Raw genomic sequence first — 20,783 nt, forward strand, 5'->3', positions numbered from 1 at the left:
TACCGTATTAGTTTTAGGGAGCAGGGTTTGCATGGATGTTCTCCAGATATACATAAACCCAGTGTGTGTAGAAATCTGAACACTGTCTTCCCAGCACGATAGTTCTCTATAATGCATCTATTTCCTCGTACAGTTCCCAAGGTCATTATAAAGAGACCCAAATTAATAATCTGATGCTTAACAATCCAGAAATTGACCATTTGATCTGCTGTGTCCCCCTGCTAGCCCCCATTGATGAAGCTCGTGTTGAGGCAGTAGAAGGGGGTCCTCTCAGTGCCTCGTGGAGTGGCAGAACTCTTAAAGCAGAGGAGTGCAAATCCAACAGACTAGGCGATTTAGCAGTCATGGCGGCTGGTAGCGCTGGCCTAACCATACTGCAATTTATTGCACTCAAGTTTCTCACAGCAGGCGAACAACTCCAACTGATCTACCCTCTCATGCTGGACAGGCCTTACTAAAGGAGAAGTATTGAGAGATGACTGGAAACCAAGAGCAGAGCCGTGGGAAAATGCAGACGGAGGACTCAGGCTTCTCCTTGCAATGAACTGTAGAAGGTAAGGCAGATGTTGTTTCTGTTCACAAGTCTCCATAGTCAGGGCACCTTGCTAAACACGCCTATCTCATTTATTTCATGCTCGAGTTGGCTGCTGGCAAATTCAAGTGGCTCTTACCAACTGGACACATTTGAAATCGGATACTGGCTGACAGAGCCGGCAATGATGTGTACATGTTTATGCATGGCCCCCAGCTGGAAAAGCACCAACCATAAATAAGAAGGTAGGGGATTTGCTGGACTGTACTCTTAATTACAACTAGTAGTTGAAGTGTGATGCTCCCGCTCTGAAGTGCTCAGCAAGACTATGAGAGCACAGGATCCAAAGGAAAGGAACATAGGAAGTGGTCCCCTTTTTGAGATTTCTGTTTAAGTTTTGGTTCTTGCGTCCAGGCCTTGCTCCGAGGGGCTCCTCAGTATGCAAGATCAGTCTTTTTATTGTTTCTGGTGTTGGGGTAAGAAAGGCTCCTCTCTGTAAAAACCATGTTACTTTGTCCCACAAGTGTTAATGTTCTTCCCGTCCGCTGCATCTTCAACCAGCGAAACGTGATAATCTGTGGAAAGTGTGAGGTGGGAAATGCAACCCACCAGTCCTCTCATGTATTGTCTGTTGGTATGCAGTGCTATCTCCTTCATTCCACCTGGCAGAGAGATTTTAAAAACTAAGTAAGTAAAGATACGGCTGATAGAACGAGAAGAGTGAAACAGAAGGCATACCCAATTCCCAACATACGTGGGAAGTGCACATTTCCTTTATCTTGAAAATCCTCCCAACCTCCCTGGGAAAATAGCATCTTAGCATGCTAAATTGAAGCAGATCACAAGTAATAAAAATGTTCATATTACACTCTACACCAAAGTGTGTTCCAATAATATCAATAATGTAAAGCATGCAAGAAAACATTTAATAAGAACTTTAGGTGTGTGTGTATACACACCTGTATATCAACATAAAACTCCTCAGAGTAGGCAATGAGCAAGAAGGATTAACAACAAACGCTAACAAACCAGTTAAAAAGTTCAAACAAAATACACTGGTCGCTAATCTCTTCCTACACCCAATACTTGCAGCTCCAAGGTGAACAGATGGGTTTCCAAACCTCATCTAAATCTGTTCAACACTGGTTCCATACGAAGGTGCTTGGGGGGGGGGGGGAGAGAATTCCACAGTTTTGGAGCCAAGTGGAAAAAATGCCCAATACCTGGAATTTGCCACCTTAATCCAAGGGACCAATGAAGCCCAGAATTGGCAGACCTAGTCCTCTTAAGAGGAGTACGTTTGCCACAAATCCTTCCATTTCTGTATATCATCTTAGAGAAGAGAGTGAAACCCTCTTCTGATAAATCTGCAGTTGCACATATTAGGACAAATAAAGTGTTACATGGAATTTATCGTCCTTGTAGACCCTCAGTTCCAAGAACCTTATTTCCCCATGTCCTAAACCTTCAGCAGGTATTATTCCAAACATGCTCCTTCTCATAGAGTTTGGGAAAAGTTACTTTTTGTAACCATAACTCCAGGATCCCCCGTACAGTACAGCCATGATGGCTGGGAATCCTGAGAGCTTCCAGGCCCAAAAAGCTACTTTTCCAAACCCTTTGTCTGCTGAAGTCCAGTATTCATGTGGAAAAACCATTCCATGCCCATGGGTTGGGAACTCAATGCAGAGTTCACACTGGGCTAACACATTCTGTTGAGATGAACCATATCAGAAAAATGTGAAGCTTTTAAATTCCACACAATTCTTCTTCACTCCAGATGCTAAACAAAAAAAAGGGTGGGGTGGGGGTAGAGAGAGCGACAGACTGAGATTTTTCCATTATGCCCAAGAATGTTTTTTTCCCCTTCCTGATTGCCCTTTTTAGGAATCCAGCCTGAAAAAGAGCACAGGAAAACACAAGGCATGCTCTTTTCTGTGACATTTCTGTTGCTCCTAACAAGTTCTGCCGAACTATTACTTTTGTAATGGCTACCAAAAACAGCTACCTGCAATTTGACTGAGGCGGGAGCCGCTACATGTTTTGGACTACAACTCACATCAAACCCAAACGGCATGGCCAATGGGATGATACGAGCGACAGTCCAAAAGCTCTTAGATGGATGTAGACGGTGTAGGTTGGTCTAGCCAGTAGTTCAGAAAGGACACCTTGAAGCAATGAGGTAGAGGCAGGGAAATGGGGCTCCCAAGGTGTGGTTGGACTGCAATTCCCATCAGCCCTTGCCAGCACAGCCACCACTGAGGGACAATGGGAGTTCCAGACAACTGCTGGGGGGCCAACACTTTTCTGTGCATGTACGAAGAAACCTTCCCACATTTTTTTAATACAGATATACAATAGGGCTCAGTAGGAACTTACCAACATAAAGATCCCCGTTGATATTCAACTGTCTCATCATTCCCGGTGATTTGCCAGTTCTAGCACCGTAATCATCCACTGTCACCTTACCAGACTGTCCATCCCTTAAATTGACAAAAATGGATGCATTCTTACACCATTGTGGATGGATAGGTAGCCCAAAAGGTCTCCTACTGCCACATTTCAGGTAGTATTATGACAACTATATGACTGTGGTGACCAATTATTCATCTATCTAGGTAACCTTATTTGGAAACCAGTTGAAACTTGTCACGTCCCACAAAATATTCCCCTGTGCCTCTCAGGATGAAGAGTTTTCCCAAGGGCTGCTTATTTAAAGGGAAGAGAAAGAAGACAACAATATTTTAAAGGGAAGGGTACAGAGAAACAGAGAAATATGGTGGAAATTCTCTCACTCTGATTTTAACCTGGACTGGAGACGAACCCAAGGGCCTTGTAGTGCTCACCTCTTTTAGGGTAGATGCATATTAAAACTGCATTTACATAATTTATTTCACTCCTTTAAAAAACACCAACCCTCTGGGCAATTATGCCACTTAAACCAATATCCTGTTGCCCTGCATTCTGCTTTATAATCATCATCATCATCTTAGAACTGCAGAGCTGGAAGAGACTCATCGAGTCCAATCCCTGTCAAAGAGGCACAGTGGGGATGTGGGCTGATGAAACACAGGTAACATTCAACGCATGATAACGTGATGAAAGTAGACCTTTGGTCTAGTTGGACGGGATAGAGATCTAATAGATAAATAAATAAATACATTTTAATAAATCAAACAGTCACCAAAAACATTAAAAGAGACAGCAGAATGGAAACGGAATACTAAAAAAAAATGGCAGCATGGGTTCCCTCTGCAATTTCCCTCAGTTTGCCTCACTCCCAAATATGAAAGCAGGCAATACTGGAAGGCAAAAGAATGAATTAGTTTTCATCTCAAAGCAAAAGAGGGTCAACTCCAAAAGGAATATAGAGTATTTCAAACAGTGGATTGAATCTGAAAAGGGTTCCCTCTGGCATATTCTGTTCAGTCTGGGCACAACATTTCAAGGACAACACTGGAAAACCTACACTGTACCTAGAAGCGAGTCATCATCCTGATGAGACTGGAGCAGAAACCAAGTACAAACAGCTGGGTATGTCTTAGCATGATAAAAATTAAGGGCAGATAGGATAGCTGTCTTTAACTATGACAAGAGTCGTCAGAAATATAAAGTAGAGCAATGGGAGAGGATGATGGATAACAGCCGAGGAGCTGCAACACTGACGATGGCTTTGCTGAAGTGGTGTTAGTCACAGCTTGGCAGCAAAGTACCCGGAAGCAACATGCTTGGGAAGTGAGGCTACTAATGCCTCTGGTATGATATGATATCGTGGTGTTGCCAGGGCATCATATGGGGTGGGTGGGTTAAAGGATGGCTGCCACAGAGCAGAAGTGTTTGGACCCTCACATAAAAGAACTCTATACGCATTATTGAGTCCTTGCACTGATAGAAGCAGCTCTTTAGCAGATCCCTGAGAAGTTGATTGTGATCCTCTGTATGCAGCCCCCATGTTCTCACAGCAGCCTTCACACTCCCTCTCCCCCAGCACTCAAAACTCTGCTCTGGAGGACTGAGTTTCCCAGTCCTTTGGAGAAGATATGATGCATGTGTGGAAAGGGGAGATCCACCTCCTACAAGATTTTAACTTCTAAGACAAGTTATCGACCCATTATCCCTGGACTGAGTCCTATTGAATGGACCATCGTGGTGTACCCCAAGATCTCCAACCTGGAAGGAACAATTCCCAAGGGAGACTTCGAGAGGGTGACAGAGAAACCAGGGGCAGCAAAATGGGCTCGTCACCCATGCTGCGGGACGCTATGCATGAGACACGATCAGCATGCAAAATAAACAACCAGGAAAAAATAAGAGAGGAAAAAAACCTGTTATTAAAAGGTGTTGATGAACGTTCTTTGTTATGGTTATGGGAGGAATCCCCTCCCCAGTTATCTGTTTGTGGTTCAAGTGAAGTAAAAGGAAGAAATACAAGCAATGTTGATAATAAACATTCTTTTATTGGTAATTCTGCTTCATCATTATTGACTCAAGACGAGGAACAGCTAGACCCGAACCCTGAACTTACTCACAAGGTCTACCCGTATCACCCGCGTGAGTCAGGAGGTGAGGCTGAGGAGCCTGACGCCGAGAGAGGCCCGTAAGGAAAGAACTAGAAACTGGGACTTCTCAGCGGTGGCTCCTCGCCTCTGGAACAATCTCCGTCTGGTGATTCGTGCGGCCCCCTCGCTGGGCATTTTCAAAAACCAACTAAAAACATGGATGTTTGTGCAGGCCTTCCCTCCAGTTAATTCTTGATCACTCTTCTTTTCTTTATACTTTTCCTTTTTTGCCATCTTGAATAATTTCTAATTTATTAGCTTATATTTTTTATGTATATTTGTATGTTTTTATTATGTATTGGAAGCTGCCTAGAGTGGTCGGAAGACCAGATGGGCGGGGTATAAATAAAATAAATAAATAAATAAATAAATAAATTTTGTAATGGGCTTCTTTGATCAGTGTAAGCCATACAACTTATCAGTGCCCAAAACTCAAGTGAACATTCATCCCATACTCAATACATTCCTGAGATTCTTCTTCTATCTTCATTTTTCAATAAGGTCTGGTGAAAATGGAAGAAAGCTTCTTTGCTTGCTTGCATTGCCCTACTTCTGTTCCACAGTAAAACATCAACACACAGGAACATCAACCATAGGAAACAACTTACCGGACTGCCTTAACGCGATGCCATCGGCCATCATTGAAAGAGCCATTCACTACTATGGAAGCAACACCACTGCCCAGATTATAGCTGAAATCAAAGCAAAAATGCTCATCAGATTCCAGAGGGCTCACTGTCGTACTCTAGTTTAGTCAATAAATTTATTAATTGGCTTAATTGAGAAATACTGTATTTGCTAGATAATACATATTATAACTGAGCATGAACTGGCACAGACATTCTCCTAAGTGTGGTTCAGTACTGTACAATACACATGGGAGAAGAAATGTAAATATTTGCTTATTTAGTTCCCGCAGACAAGAAAGAAACATCTTAAAAGCTTCTTCCTGCTGGAAAAGGTTGCAAGGGATTTTTTTATTTATTTTTGCCTTTTTGGGCACATTTTTGCATTCTGGAAGTGGTTTTTTTAAACAAAATTTCGTATTTTACACACAAAAATGTATTTCCTAAGAAAGCTTTATTTTTTAATAAAATAAAATAAAATACAAGGTTTCTAATGTGTGCGAAGTGTGCTGCATATATACTGCCCCATAGCGCTTAAAGCACTCTCTATACAATTTAAATATGCAGGCTAAACATTGCCGCCTATCCAACAAGCTGGGTCCTCAATTTAGCTACCTCAGAAGAATGGAAGGCTGAATGAACCTTGAGCCAGCAACCTAGGATTGAACCCCAGGTTGTGAGCAGAGTTTTGGCTGCAGTACAGCAGGTTAATCACTGCATGATGAGATACACTTTTTTCACACATGAAACAGTTATTTTGTGAATGCTGCTGATGATGCAGAATGTTCACCCTTTTACTCTTGTACAAGAATTTCACAGGAGTTGTCTATATTTTTTCAGTGAGGCATCTCAATGAGTCAGCACATGCTTTTTCATGGAGGATTTAAAAACTGGTGTGGAATTCATGTTCTATGTAAATTCACTCTTATTCCAATTGCTCAGCTGCACTACTGATCAGTTCTAAAACTTCAACATCATTCTGGAGGTTTGCAACCTTTCCTTTCTGCATCAGCTTTAGACAGTTCATAATGGACTTGTTGCCCCAGTGCAAACTTAACTGTGAGGTGGCACTGTTTTGGCCAGCCTTTGGATGTCACTTAACTGCTATTCCATCCCTTATGCAGAAAGCAGTCATTGCCTGCATATGACAAATTTGTGTGGTGGGCTTTAGGCTATTAATTCCAATTTGTGTTTTCATCTTTTACGTGACACGTTTTATTAGTCGATTGTTGTTTGTTGGATACAGTACTGTGGTGTGCGTCTTTCTCAGTGCCTTTGGACAGAAGATCAGCATACAAATGAAAACAATAAATAAAGAATAGATAACAAATTCAGGCCAGCGATCTACCTGTCTATCTTTCAGAAAACTACCAAAAGCAGAACAGGAACTCAAACATATACAGTGGTGCCTCGCTTAGCGATTGCTTCGTTTAACGATGTATTCGCTTTGCAATGGGTTTCTTTGAGTAATTTTCAGGATCGTTTAACGATGTTCTCTATGGGGGAATTTCACTTAACGATGTCCGTGTTTGCTTATTTTTAAGTGTCTTACAATGTTTGGAACATGTTTTAAATGGTTGGAATAGTTAGTCCACCTTGTGAAACCTATGCACACTTAGTTTGGCTTTCTTCTGAGTCTTCGTTAATTTTTGGTGATTTTTTGTTTTTTCCCTCATTGAAATCCATTGGACTGTCCATTTAAAACATGTTCCAAACATTGTAAGACACTTAAAAATGAGCAAACACGGACATTGGAAAGCCATTCAAAAGCACTGAAGCCGGCTTCAGTGCTTTTGAATGGCTTTCCATTGGGGAAACATTGTTTCACTTAGCGATGTTTCCTATGGGGATTTTCGCTTAAGGATGTTAATCCGTTCCCATTGGAACGGATTAACCGGTTTTCAATGCATTCCTATGGGAAATGGTGTTTCACTTAACGATGTTTCCCATAGCGATGGGTTTTTTGGAACCAATTAACATCGTTAAACAAGGCACCACTGTACATGCTCATCTAACTAAGTGAGCAGTTTCCCTTCTGAATGACTTGGGATGAGGAGTCCGCTTTCAGCTTTCCAGGGTGGACATGTATAGCTCCTGTATGACTGAGCCGTTCTTTCGAGGATGGTTTCAGCCTTGGCTTCAGGTTCTCTTTTGTGGAAAGCTAAGAACTTTGCAAGATTAACCACAGGAAACCACAAGAGAGTGGCAGAGTGCCTGCTAGAACTGGGGTTTTACCACATATCAACACCATGATATGCGGCCAACTGTTCTTCACCACTTGGCCGGACTCTAAAGACCATCAACTTACTTCACCAGAAGTATACATTTTACTCCTGGGACATTTATATATGTAAATTTGCAAAATCTGGAAGTAATAAGCGAAGATGTTACCTGCAAGGCAGTCCATCTTGGGGCAAGTAGGACACATTTATGCTTCTTTGAAATAACATAACGACTGACCACTGTTAGTCTTTTCTTTTTTGTTACTTTGAAAGGATTAAAAAATGCTTTCTTGGGGCATTTTGTAAAGATTTTTTTTCCTACTAATCAGCTCATTTTCTTCTTTTTTAGGTGGACCTCGACCCCCCCCCCAAACAAGATTAATAATGTAACAAGTAATACATTTTCCACATCTTTACTTTTAAGTGCAAAGAGGGTTTGTATAGGATCTAAACCAAATTAATTGCTCAAGCATCTCGACATGTGACATTTGAATGATCTGCAAGGCTTTCTCCTCCCTTAAAAGCAGCAGGGGATGGATAGCAACAGTTACCTGAGCACACAGCTGCTTTGCACATTCCCTTCCAGAAATTATAGAATAATTGAGTAGCAAGGTGCCTGTAAGGCCATCGAGTCCAACCCCGTGATCAATGCATAAGTGCCCATACATCTGATCTCTTGATGTAACAAGTAATACTTTTTTCGCATCTTTACTTTTAACAAATTACCTTTGGTGGCACTGTAACAAGTTATACAACAAATTATTTTTTAAAAGTAACTTCTCATACTCTGCTGTTTGGCTAAGGAACAGGGAAATTTTGGGGCAGGAGTTGTAATCCCATGACAACTGGAAGGGCCCAGCTTGCCCATCTTTGACATGGGGCAAGAAGGCTAAATGATAGTCCCCCATTTACAAGGCACCACAAGAGAGAGTTCCAGGTGTATCAGGCAGCAAGAGAGAAAGGTTGGAGCAATCTTAGGGTGGAAGGGACCTTCGGACCATTGAGGAGATGTGCAACCGAGGAATGAAGGTCAATAGGGGGATATACTGGAATAAAAGAAGAAAGAGAGAAGAGGGCCAAAGAGACAGAAGTGTAAGATGAATGCAGGGGACCAGACAGTAATCTAAGCACATGGATTTTAGGAGGCTCTTACAATCACTCTGCTTCTCAGGGCAAAGTTCACATAATATAACGTGATCGTTTTGGAATTAGTCTGAATGTTGCACAGGGATTCTGGATCCCTTCTAGCTAAATCGTAAGAGTTAAAGCGGCCATTACTTTAAAGATAAAGCTAGCAACTTTCTTACTTCATATTTTCTACTGTAGAGTTTTGGGGATCTAGGACCAGAAGTGAGCAACGGGTCTTCTGGTATCCTCACTTTTTAAAAATGAATCACGTTTTTTCTTATATATAGCCTGCTAGCCTAATTTATGTTGGCCCCCAGGGCTTGATCCAAATTGGGACCAGACTAAGGATAAAGGGGAAGTCCACCTTGCTTACCATACTTAGGATCCTGATGAGAAGGGAGGACCCTGCCCTTAGCTACAATGAAAGATTTAAAAAGAGGGGGGGGGGAATCACCATGAGAAACATTTTTAAAGTAATGTATCTTTTGGCCCATATATTTCTGTGAGTAAAGCTACCTTGTTTGGGTCTTGTAAGAACTGACAAAGAACAGCTAGCTTCCGGCAATATTTCAGCAATCTGTTTAAACAGAGCTAGAATGGCCCAGAGAGACATGGATGATGAGGAGAGCTGACTTTTCCCTCTTCCTTCTCCACAAGAAGACAAAAATCTTATGTCTTTGTGCGTGAAGAGATATCTGTTGTAGTGCTGGTGCTGTGATTCCAATCCTATGCTTATTAACGTCACACTATTAAAAAAAAGTCCCGAGCAATTTCCTTCTTAAATAAAACTTAGCCTCGGATCAGTGCTGAAATCCCCTGAAAATGGGAACCACTAAACAATTAAGGACACGCGCGTAAAGTATCTCTCCATACAGGTTAGTTTGCCTGATGTGCCTTTTACAACGCACATTTTACAGCACTGTGAAAACAGCATTTTACTGCAATGTGAGCATATATAGCCCCACCTGCAGTGACAACAACCATCCCAAAAGACTCTGTGGTTACTTAATCTGTAAAAGAAAACTAACATAAAGGAACAGGAGGTTGTTTGATAAACTCATATTGGAACCAGAAATGTACCAGGAGTGCCACTTGAAAGATACCTGAAGTACTGAAGTGGGAAGAAAAAAATCCCCCATGGACAGAATGCTAGTTTTACTGTCTGCCATTTCCTGGGTTTGCATTTCAATTTTTGGCAGAAATGAATTGGTCATGAATTAGAAATTGCTGCGTTGTGTCATAGAGACAGTGAATGGACTAGATGAAATAAAGGCCATATAAAAAGATAAAACTTCATTTTCCTTTACTTTTCCATGGAAACTAAACAAACATGTATACTCTGTCCTCGGAGAGTTACTTGTTACTTGTTTCTTTTCTTTTCTGTTTGCAGTTACTAATGAAACATTTTAAAGGTTTTCTTCCCTCCATGTGAGATTACAAGGAATTTTCTTTTTCTGGACGTCTGCATTTCAAGACTTTTTCAAGAGTAGAGCTTTGGTCTAGATGGATGGGATAGAAATCCAATAAATAAATAAAGTAAAATAAAATACAATGTTTGGGAAAATATATGAAAAACTTGTTTCTGTGAAAAAAAAACAACCTTGCGTTTTCCATGCAATATATTGTACTTTGTGCAAAATATAAGGATTTTAATGCAAAATATGTGGAGTTTTGCACCACTCTACTATGGAAGTAGCTTTTATGCATGACATAATTAATTTTACCCAGTGCTACATTTTGCTAGTGCTGCTGATGATGGAAGAAATCCCCGGCCTTTCACTCTCATGAGGGAATAAAAACTCTTGCAGCTGCTGACAATATTTTTGTCAGCATGGTTTAATATGTCAAGACACATATTTTTGTTGAGAAAACTCTGAAAATTCATTATATTCTCACTCTAACCATCCTTCTTTCATGTGAAGGCGCACATGCACAGTCAAGTGCATTCTTCATACAAGGGCAGGTCCAAAACTGTGTGCACCTAGCAACACAGAATTTCCCATGGGAAAGAGGGAGTGTGAAGAAACTAACAACTTGAAAAATATGAAATGCAGCTTATGAACACTTCCATGCTCTGAAAAGCATGGGACATGGCCTCATAAAACAAGTGGTTGGACGGTAAAATGAAGATTCACACTTCCTGCTGCCCTTTGGGAACGTCAAAGGAGAAGACAAGTAGGAACAGATGCTTCCATACTTAACTTTGATCAAAAGGCATTCTACCATCTTTGGGCTGTAAAATAACTACACTAGGAAAATCAATTCCCATCTTTCTCAAAGACTTATGCAGATTGGGGTAGCAGGCCAGAGACGCTACAGTATCTTCTTTCAGACTGCTGTATCAGGATATATTTTGTTTTGCAGGGTGATCAAAGTGGATCAAGAGCTATTAAGAAATTGGCCCATCAACTGTAGAAAGGGAACTTGGGAAAGTAATTTCTTTGTCAGAAAGTGTGTTGGGATGGAAGATTCCCAGCCAGGATTCACAGCACTCATTCTTCCTTCTCCCTTTGAGCACTTCCACCCAAAGCAAGGGAGAGTCAGTGTGGTGTTGTGGCTACAGGAAAAGAGCTTTGGCATGGGATCTGGGATAAGAAATAAATGAATTTTCCAAATCTTCAGTCTTCCATTTTTCTCTTACTAATAGTAAAGTGAGCAGCCAAATTTAGATGTGTCAGATCTATCTAAATACTGGACCTTCTCTGACTCTGTAAGACTAAGCCTTCATTAAGGAAACAGTGAACAAACACAGGCTTCCTTTATATATGTGCAGCTCGGTTAATTTCTTTTAAATGGGCAACTCAGATGTACACATGAGGAATATGCCACTCAGATTTTCTGGATTACAAATTCCAGAATTCTCCATTCTGGGAGTTCCACCTGACAGATCCATACCTACTCAAATTTCACTTACCTAGAAAAAGGCCTAACTTGAAGGTTTTGTGGCCAGCATAGCCTAGATTCCTGTTCAAAGAGGAAGCTGCCCTTATGCCAGCTGTGAGATTTCTTGGTGGTACTGAACAGGAAGCTAGGCTGAAGTTGGGCTGAAGAGGAATCTAGAATGAATGGCACACCTCTAGTATATATAACTGAGATTTATTTTAAAAACACAACCCTCTAGCAATAAACAAATGGACAAGGAAAGGCAAGTGGCCTACCTGAAGACCAAAGTACCATCCTGAAGGCCTAGAGAGATGAAATCACTGTTGGGTCTCATGGGGCTGTCCCCCCTCCACAGCAAGAGACCATCCATTAGTGTAGTCTTAAACCTCATAAATACATTTGTTCTTGAACCTGATACTCTGTTTAGGAAAGCAAAACAGGCAATTTTTGTAAGTTGTGCAAAATTAAGATTTGCATAGTGAAGTTAAAGGCAATACGCGAATCAGCCTCCCCTCCTCAACTTTGGAAGTCTAATTCAGTAAAATAACTTTTTGTTAAAATCCTAGCTACATCTTCCTTTCCTATAAAATCTGGATTTGTTATTTCATTTGAGGAGCAAAGAAACACAACTTGATTTGAAATATGTCAAATAATTTTTAAGCATTTGGAACTTGCTCCAGAGAAAGGATCTTCCACAAGAGGTAATTTTATTCCTGCTGAGTTATTTTCCAAAGATCACAAGATGTAGGAGCTATAGCACTCCAGCCTGACCCCAATCATGGCTAAGCTGGATCTTTTTGGTCCAGTGGCAGGGCTACTATTTTTGTGGATCAGGACTGAGCAATTCCCAGATAGATGGAAGGGCTGCTTTACGAAAGAGCAAACAAAGCAACTTGGGGACTGAAAAATATCAAGAATAATTGTACTCAGACTAGCAAATTAAGACTCCAGGAAGTGTAAAGAGGGTCTGTACAGGATCTAAACCAAACCTGCTCAATGCATAAGTGTCCATACATCTGATCTGATTAAATAGTGGCAAACTTTTTAAAACTGAAATTTTGAAACTACTGTTGCCTTATAATATTGAACTTTCCTTTATCCCACTTTCCGGGTAATATGTATTACTTCTCATCATTTTATACTCCCTCATCAATGTAGATTGTGTCTATTTGCCCTGAGTTTTTTTCCCCCTGTTTATTTCCCTGTCCAAACTGTTTAATGCCAATAAAGGTTTATTGTATCATATCATCTGATCTCTTCATGTAACAAGTAATACATTTGTCACAACTTTACTTTTAACAAATTACCTTTGGTGGCACTGTAACAAGTTATACAACAAATTACTTTTTAAAAGTAACTTCTCATGCTCTGCTGTTTGGCTAAGGAACAGGGAACTTTCTTTGGCAGGAGTTGTAGTCCCGTGACACCTGGAAGGGCCCATCTTTGACATGGGGAAAGAAGGCTAAATGATTAGTCCCCCAATTACAAGGCGTCACAGGAGAGAGTTCCAATGCAGGATGGGCAGTGGTGGAGCCATGAATGGGAGTGAGTCTGCATGAACTTTGCTCCTCAAAGAAAAAGCATGTGAGAGAAACTTTGCGAACATCAGAGAAACAAATGGGAGTTGGGAAGTCTTTGCCTCACTCTCAGTTGAGGTAAGGAATCTTGCAAGGTTATAAAATTCCTTGTCAGAGTATTGAGATTATCTGAATCAATGGCAATAATAAACTTTGCAATTACTTTTCTCCACTCCTATAGAGATCATGAGGCTGTCTCGCCCTTCTCCTCTGACTTAGATTATCATATATTATAGCAATGATAGGATAACTGCCACGCAAAGCTGTGCTCGCAATACATCACATTATCTGGCTTCTGATGGAGGACTAGATGGATCTTGATTTGATTGGGTAAAACCATGCTTATGTTTTCATTTTAACATTCCTCAAACATTCCTTCCATTTGTCTGTATAACTGAAGTCATAGTTCTCTTCATCCCCCACTCATACTCAGCAGGATTTCCTCATGCAAGGTCTTAGTCCAATCATACCACTACAAGCAATGTCCAGGGTCTGGCTTCTGGTAGCATACCTTTTAAGAATATCTGGATTGTCGTATGTGAGGTAGCTGCGGCCAATGAACTGTGGGATTTCAATGGCTTCCATAACAGCTGGAAAAAGGAGAGAAATGGCAATATTAAAATGGCAGGTTTCGCTTATCAGAAAAGTTCCTACTTGCAAGGTAAGAGGAAAGCACAGTAAACATAAGCCTGGAGAATACAGCCTAGTCAAGTAACTCCTGTTAATGTGACCCAAACAAAGGGTTGTCCTGTGGCAGTGGCAGGAAAAACCTTCAGCCACGAAGAGGGAAAACAGTCCTGTTCACACAGACTGTATTTTCACCCGCAAGTTCTACTGGGTGGCTGATGTTAAGAGATTCTACAACTCTTTTCCCTTAGCCCAGTACTAATCCAAAATATTTTGCTGCCTGAAACAGAGCAGCAAATGGTACTTCCCCTATTCAGATCAAGTTGCACAGTACCCAAAGCCAAGCTATTTTTGACACATCCAGAATGAAATCCCATATTCATCTCTCTCCATATCCGGCTGCAGAAATACAAGGATAAGCAAATAAAACGACCACAACGCAGCGCCCTTTTACAACATCCCAAATCTGCTGCTTTGAGCTGCACGCCACAGCCCTCCCTTGCTCTTCTCAATAAGGGCAGGAGGTAATACACAAACCAGGGAGATCCCCTGCTTGTTTGTTCTCTCCTATTTCATGAGACTGACCTAAGGTGGGCACTCTTTCACAGAAGCCAGGAAACAATCAAGATCAAATTAACATGAGATCTTCCCAGGTCTGTCTGCAAGGATGATAGTGGGAGAAAGAAATAGCAAATCTGCCCAAACTTCAGAAACTTCAGAGCCGCTCTTGATTTCATTCTAGGTGGCATCCCAGGTATGAACAATTAAGGGAATTCTATGTCCATGTGTACATGTGTTTGGGACCAGAAACAGCTCATGGAAAAGAAAGGCAGGGGCCGTCTCTGATGCTAGGTGTGCTACTCCTATAGCCCCTTCTTTTAAAACATTCCTCCTGTAATAAAGAGTTCCAAATAAAATAATAACCCATTTCAGCAAGGAACTATCAGCAGGCATGGATTCATAGACTCTAAAAGTACTAAAAGTACACTTGTCAGATTCTGCCTTTTCTCTCTAGATAGTGGAAACATCCCGAACTCTATTTTGGTGCATCCCACTGAATCCCACATGTTCTGTCCCCCTGTGCATTTTTGTGCGTGGCTTTGATGATGGTGTGGTCCCCAGAAAAATTGGCACATTATTTTAAATGTATTTTTCCTAATGCACAATAATTTACAAATGTGGCCCAGTTAGACATCGTCCCTCCATTAACTGAAGGGTATCTGTGCATGTTTTAAAAATTGTGCACGCTTTAGCCACTCACATTTTAACATGGGCTCGTTGCTTTGCATCCAATGCAACACTTTCCAACTAGCCAATGGCAACACTTCATGAGAGAAACATTTCTCTCCACATCTTTCCAGATGTTGCCCAGAACACTGCCAAGAAGTGAGCATCTCTTTTAAAAGTGCACATTCCCATATATATAAAAAAAGGATTCTGATTATTATTCAGCCTTCCCACCCCACACCTCCAGGATGGATGTCAATTATGCTACAGCAGGATATGCCAACACTGTTTCTTTTTCTGTAATGAGACATATTTAGGCATTACAATATCCAGCATTATCAACATACTTAGAAGAAGCACCTAGCCCCACCCTCCTCTGGTGTCACCGTACTTTATAATCTTAGAACTGCAGAGCTTGGCTTCTGTTACTATTAATGTACTGGGTCTCAGCTTTTGCACATGGCTACTCCCCCCTTTGTCAAAGAGGGGGAAAGTACTCTGTTTGACTGCAGCTTCTAGAATACCCTAGCTACCATGGCCACGGCCTATGCTGGTGGGGGATTTAAGAGTTCTAATTCAAAAAGGTCCCTTTCTCAAACCCTTCACAGAGAGTATTACCAATACCTGTTTGAAAGGAGTAAAAAAGCAAGGTGAAAGGACACATGGTAACAAAATATGAAAATACCTGGAAGGCAAATGGCTGTTTCATCTGCAGTGAAATTAGAGAAAAAGTCCAATGTGGCTGAAAAAGGAAACAGTCTTGCACCATGCTGGTCACAATGCAATGTAATTTACAATACAGGCTACGATGTCCATTGGTGTTCACAAGCTCCAAGAAAGGCCTAGGTTGGATATAGCTAGGTGTTTGCTATGCCAAGGGCAACCACCTAGGCCAAATGCTTTCTAAGCCTAGACAAAGTGTGCAATGCATGTTCAGGATAAAGGGATGCATGAATATTTTCCTGTATGCATTAATTTGTCATTGCAGTGTTTCAAGATTCAGCAAACCTTTGCATCCTGCAGCAAGGGTAGGTACCCTGCCTCTTAGCACCTTGCCTGCAACCCAGTGAAAGGCAGGAAAACCAAAGCACACAATCTGAACAACCATGAAGTACCCGCTTTACGGGCTTCTACTATGTTAACATGTGGGCAAGCGAGTTTTATACTTGAATGCTCTTCCATATAAATATACATTTATACAGACCAATTTTTTTGTATCAGGGAAAAGGATGTTAACAGTGAAACTGAACAGTACAACAATAGCTGGACATATTTTATCTCTGACCATGTATATTTCTTCCCTGAACTGTGGTGAGGTCAGCCAAATTGATTACATGATTAAAGACCATTTTCAAAGAATTAGTCTATTTCAGACAAAATTGGAGGCAAAATTAAAGGTGAGAAAAAGGAGGAAAAAAAGAGACAAAGAGTAAAGCAAAATATTGTAGCAATTTTAACAGATTTTTTTTCAGCATAAGCTTTTGTGGATCAATATCCAGTTAACTGATAATGATTAAAGGCAGTTAAATATGTGAACTTAGTATGCATGTTATACAGCTACAAGAGGATGGTGTACAAGACTGTATCTTTAGTTTCCAAATTGAAGGTTGTACTCTCCTGGGTGGGTATGTGTGCAAAGAAATTCCAAGGGTAAGAATGAGAATTTATTTATTTATTTTTAAATTATGAATTAATTTTGGTTTTTATTTTGTTTTATTTTTAAAAGGGGGATTGGGTGACAGTAAAAGAGAAATGGCAGGATGGCTTCCCCAAAATTGAAAAGGGGGTGTAACGACAAAAAAAGTTTAAGAAACACTGCACTACGTGGATCACCTCAACCACGTTCAGTTTCCCTGCCATTGCCAGATGACAACAAGAACACCTGGCATTGACATCAACATAATTCCATGTCATATGCACAATCCACATGTCACACAGTTAGTCTTACACATTTCAGCAGCCATAATAGTCAGCTATCATAGAGAGGCTGTTTTCCAGTGGCCTCTACACAGGAAATGTAACATGCTCCCAATCTCATGTCACCTGGATGCTTCGGACTACAATTTCCAGCAGTTGTGAAGTCCTGGGCAATGATGGGATATACAGTTCAAACCATCTCATATCTGCCATAGACCAATGCACATTTATCTACCTTTCACAGGTTTTGTATCCTAAAGCAGCCATTCTCAACAAGGGCCATATTGCCTCGTGGGAGGCCCTGGCACATTTGAAAGGAACCACAGACTCGAAACAGTTCTTCACACACCACCTTATAAGGTTCGTTATGCAACTGACACAATTCTGATTTCTTCTATATTTCTTTCATGTTGTGTTTATGGCCATGGCCGAAACAAAGGTTGAGAATGGCTGCCCTAACGGATGCAATCCTACTGTAATTATGCAAAAGTACAACCCACTGATTTCTATGGGATTATGCAAAATAAAGTGAGCTCAGGGCATTTGTCATGTACTTGGAATCATATACCAATAAAATTCATGGGGTCTGTTTGGAAGAAAAGGGTTAAGGGTGTCATTTTCCTTACATTTAATTGCCACAATAAAATAAATCTGAATGCAGTACAAAAGAAAAAAATTGTAAAGCAAAACTAAAGGGATGCATCTCATAAAATACATAGAGAAGATTACCATCTCTAGTAAACTCTGAATGTGGGCTAGGGGTCACAAAATACAGAATAGCTAAGGGGCAATTATTTTTAGAAAAAAATTGTACTGATATATGATATGAATACTGTACTTTTCTGTCACACCAGTTTATTCAGCAGAAAGGCTAAGAATATTTCAGTCTCTTTTGAGCACACTCTAGTCCACTGGTTCTTAACCTTGGGTTACTCAGGAGTTTTGGACTGCAACTCCCAGAAGCCCATCCCACTGGTTTCAATGAAAACAAGTAAGAGCTTAACATAAATATGTAAAAACACAGGGATGTCAGTATGTTTAACTATGGTTCCATGTGACTAAAAATGAATGATCTTTCCATTTAAATGCATCCTATGGATCCAAAGTCCTGCCAATTGTAAGGGTGCACTTCAGACCGGACTAACAACTGGATTTCATATTCTATGTTACAGCATAAAAACTAAGCACATTGTCCTTTTCTTTATTTTGCCATATGATCCTGAAATTCAACATTTAGATTCTTTGATGAGGAGAGAAAAGAGGGATACCTGGATGGCAAAAACTAAATGAGCACTGGGAACTGAATGGCACATGATTTCAAGTTCTTTCAATGCCATCACCAAGCGTAAACCTTTTCTAACACAAATTTGTACTCCATGCTTCCAGGTCAAACCTATAGCTCTGGGGAATTCCTTTAACACCAGTAATACGTCACTTGGTTCTTCACCTTACCTGTTCCTATTTTCTCTAAAAGAAATAAGGGTACATACTCTTTTAAAACAGCTATGCAATCAAACTCCAAAATGCACAGTTCCTACGTTGTTTATGAGATCATTTGCCCACATATGCTTAGGTTTACCTGGAGACAATTCTAACAGTCACAGGTAGCAACATAAGTGACTATTTATTAGTCTAATCATAATCATGCTTCAGCATGACATTGTAATCCAGGATACAATTATGGATTATGCAGCGCAACAGGCAAAAAGCAGTTTAAATCATGCTGGAAGCTTTACGAGCAAGCACACAGAGGCAAGAGACAGACAGAGTTGCAAACTTCACAGTAATTACTTACTGTTCAAGCAGTAATTTCCACATTCTGCAGTATGTCAGCGTAAAGCAGAAGAACATTCAGATTTTATTTTTCAGCTGCAAAAGAATCCCCATCTTGAATGGAGCATGTAGTTCTTAAGCATGCAAGAGACACGTCTTTTTTTTTTCTTTTAAAATCACAGCATTGAGGTTAGGGAGAAGAACAGGAAAGAGGCTGGTCCAGTCCAGATAAACAGTAGTCCTCCTTGGAGTGCAGCTGCAAGGCTTGTGATCATATACAGTAGCATTCAATGAGAGACGTCAATTAGCAGTGAGACCAATTATGTGCACTTGTAATCTTGTTATCTTAGAATTGCAGAGCTGGGAAGGACCCTATGGATCATCAAGTCCAGCCCCTGTCAAGGAGGCACAGTAGGGAATCGAACTCCCAACCTCTGGCTCCACAACCAGATACTTAAACCACTGAGCTATCCAGTTAACTGATACCAAAGCTAGAAATTAGAAGGAAAAACCCAGACAGTATGAGTTGTTTGACTATGGAACGGCCTCTCTTTGGAGGTTTTCAAACAGAGGTTGGATGGCCACTTTTCATGGATAGCTTTGAATGTCCTCCTTTGGTGGGGAGGCTGGACTAAATGACTCTTGGGTGTATCTTCTAACCCCACCAGTTCTACGATTTGTCTATTTCTGTGAATTTACAGAATCGTGTCAGTCAGAAACAGGACCACGCAAATCCAGGCACTGTCTCTGTTGAAAGATCCCGGTTCTCCTAAAGCTCATTCCTATGAGCACAGCAGAGGCATGCAATGTAGCCTGAACAATCCCAAGGGACTTCAGTGGAGACTGCTGTTTATCTGAACCAGGCCAACGTTGTTGTTCATCTAAACAAGGGTTACGAAGTATTGCAAAAAGATGCCAATTCTAATCAACCACAGCCCAGATGTTTCAATGGTTTTAACACTGGTCTTCACACAGACACTGTGCTTTCTACACAGAGGGAAGGGTGGGCCTAAACCACATAGAGCCCTTGGCCCACTCTCATGCACCCCCAACCCTAATTCCCAAAGCACTGTTCATACAATCTGTTTAGGGAACCTTTGGCATACCGAATGCACTTTTAAACTGGGGAGGAAGAGAAAGAAAAGGAGAGACAGAGATGGCAGTGGGAGAAAGGGAAATCTCTGTTTGCTTACCATTGGTCCCTGTTCGCCATTGCCCCTCCCCACACCATCATATGTCCCCTGATACACAACCCCGAAGGAAATGAAGCACTCAACATGGTAAAAAAAAATAGCTTTCCACCCCTGGATTTAGCAGAATACATTTCCCCCATATAAGCATTTATGGTGGTGGATACAAACATTCTATGTACATCTTGGAAAGTTACCTATTTGTACTGCAGTTTCCCAAATCCCATGCCCGGAATGGCTTCTGGGAGGGTTGGGAGTGGGTTAGGACAAGAATGTGACTTTTTCAAGCTCTGGCCATGTACATATTCTGTGCACTAAAGAACAATGCACTGTCCATATGTAAAGTTACCGCAGGAACATAACTTTCCAGAACAGCTGTCCTTTCTGTCTTGCCCTGAGAGATGGGACATCATACGGAAGAAAGATGCTGCCATCTAGTGAACCAAATTTTAACAATGCCATTTAGGGTTTCAGAATTTTGAGCTGACTTAAGAAATCCAGTGGCTTCAATGAAATGTATCC

General features: G+C 40.9%; 1 protein-coding gene across 2 annotated transcripts in view; it reads right to left on the reverse strand.

Moving 5' to 3' along the window:
* Positions 1-601: 601 nt before the first annotated feature.
* Positions 602-20,783, reverse strand: part of EGFLAM (EGF like, fibronectin type III and laminin G domains) — a 146,581-nt gene continuing 126,399 nt past the window's right edge. The window contains exons 19-24 of one of the 2 annotated variants that reach the window (XM_072992824.2): positions 19,094-19,117; positions 14,039-14,117; positions 12,226-12,369; positions 5,700-5,783; positions 2,912-3,015; positions 602-1,194 (exon numbers count right to left, since the gene is read on the reverse strand). In XM_072992824.2, coding sequence (XP_072848925.2) covers positions 1,040-1,194; positions 2,912-3,015; positions 5,700-5,783; positions 12,226-12,369; positions 14,039-14,117; positions 19,094-19,117 — 590 coding nt within the window. In that variant the 3' untranslated portion in view covers positions 602-1,039. The remainder of the gene's footprint in view (positions 1,195-2,911; positions 3,016-5,699; positions 5,784-12,225; positions 12,370-14,038; positions 14,118-19,093; positions 19,118-20,783) is intronic. The other variant, XM_072992825.2, reaches the window with a different exon arrangement.

Source organism: Pogona vitticeps, chromosome 2 (assembly GCF_051106095.1).
Source record: "Pogona vitticeps strain Pit_001003342236 chromosome 2, PviZW2.1, whole genome shotgun sequence".
In the NCBI taxonomy this organism is placed as follows: domain Eukaryota; kingdom Metazoa; phylum Chordata; class Lepidosauria; order Squamata; family Agamidae; genus Pogona; species Pogona vitticeps.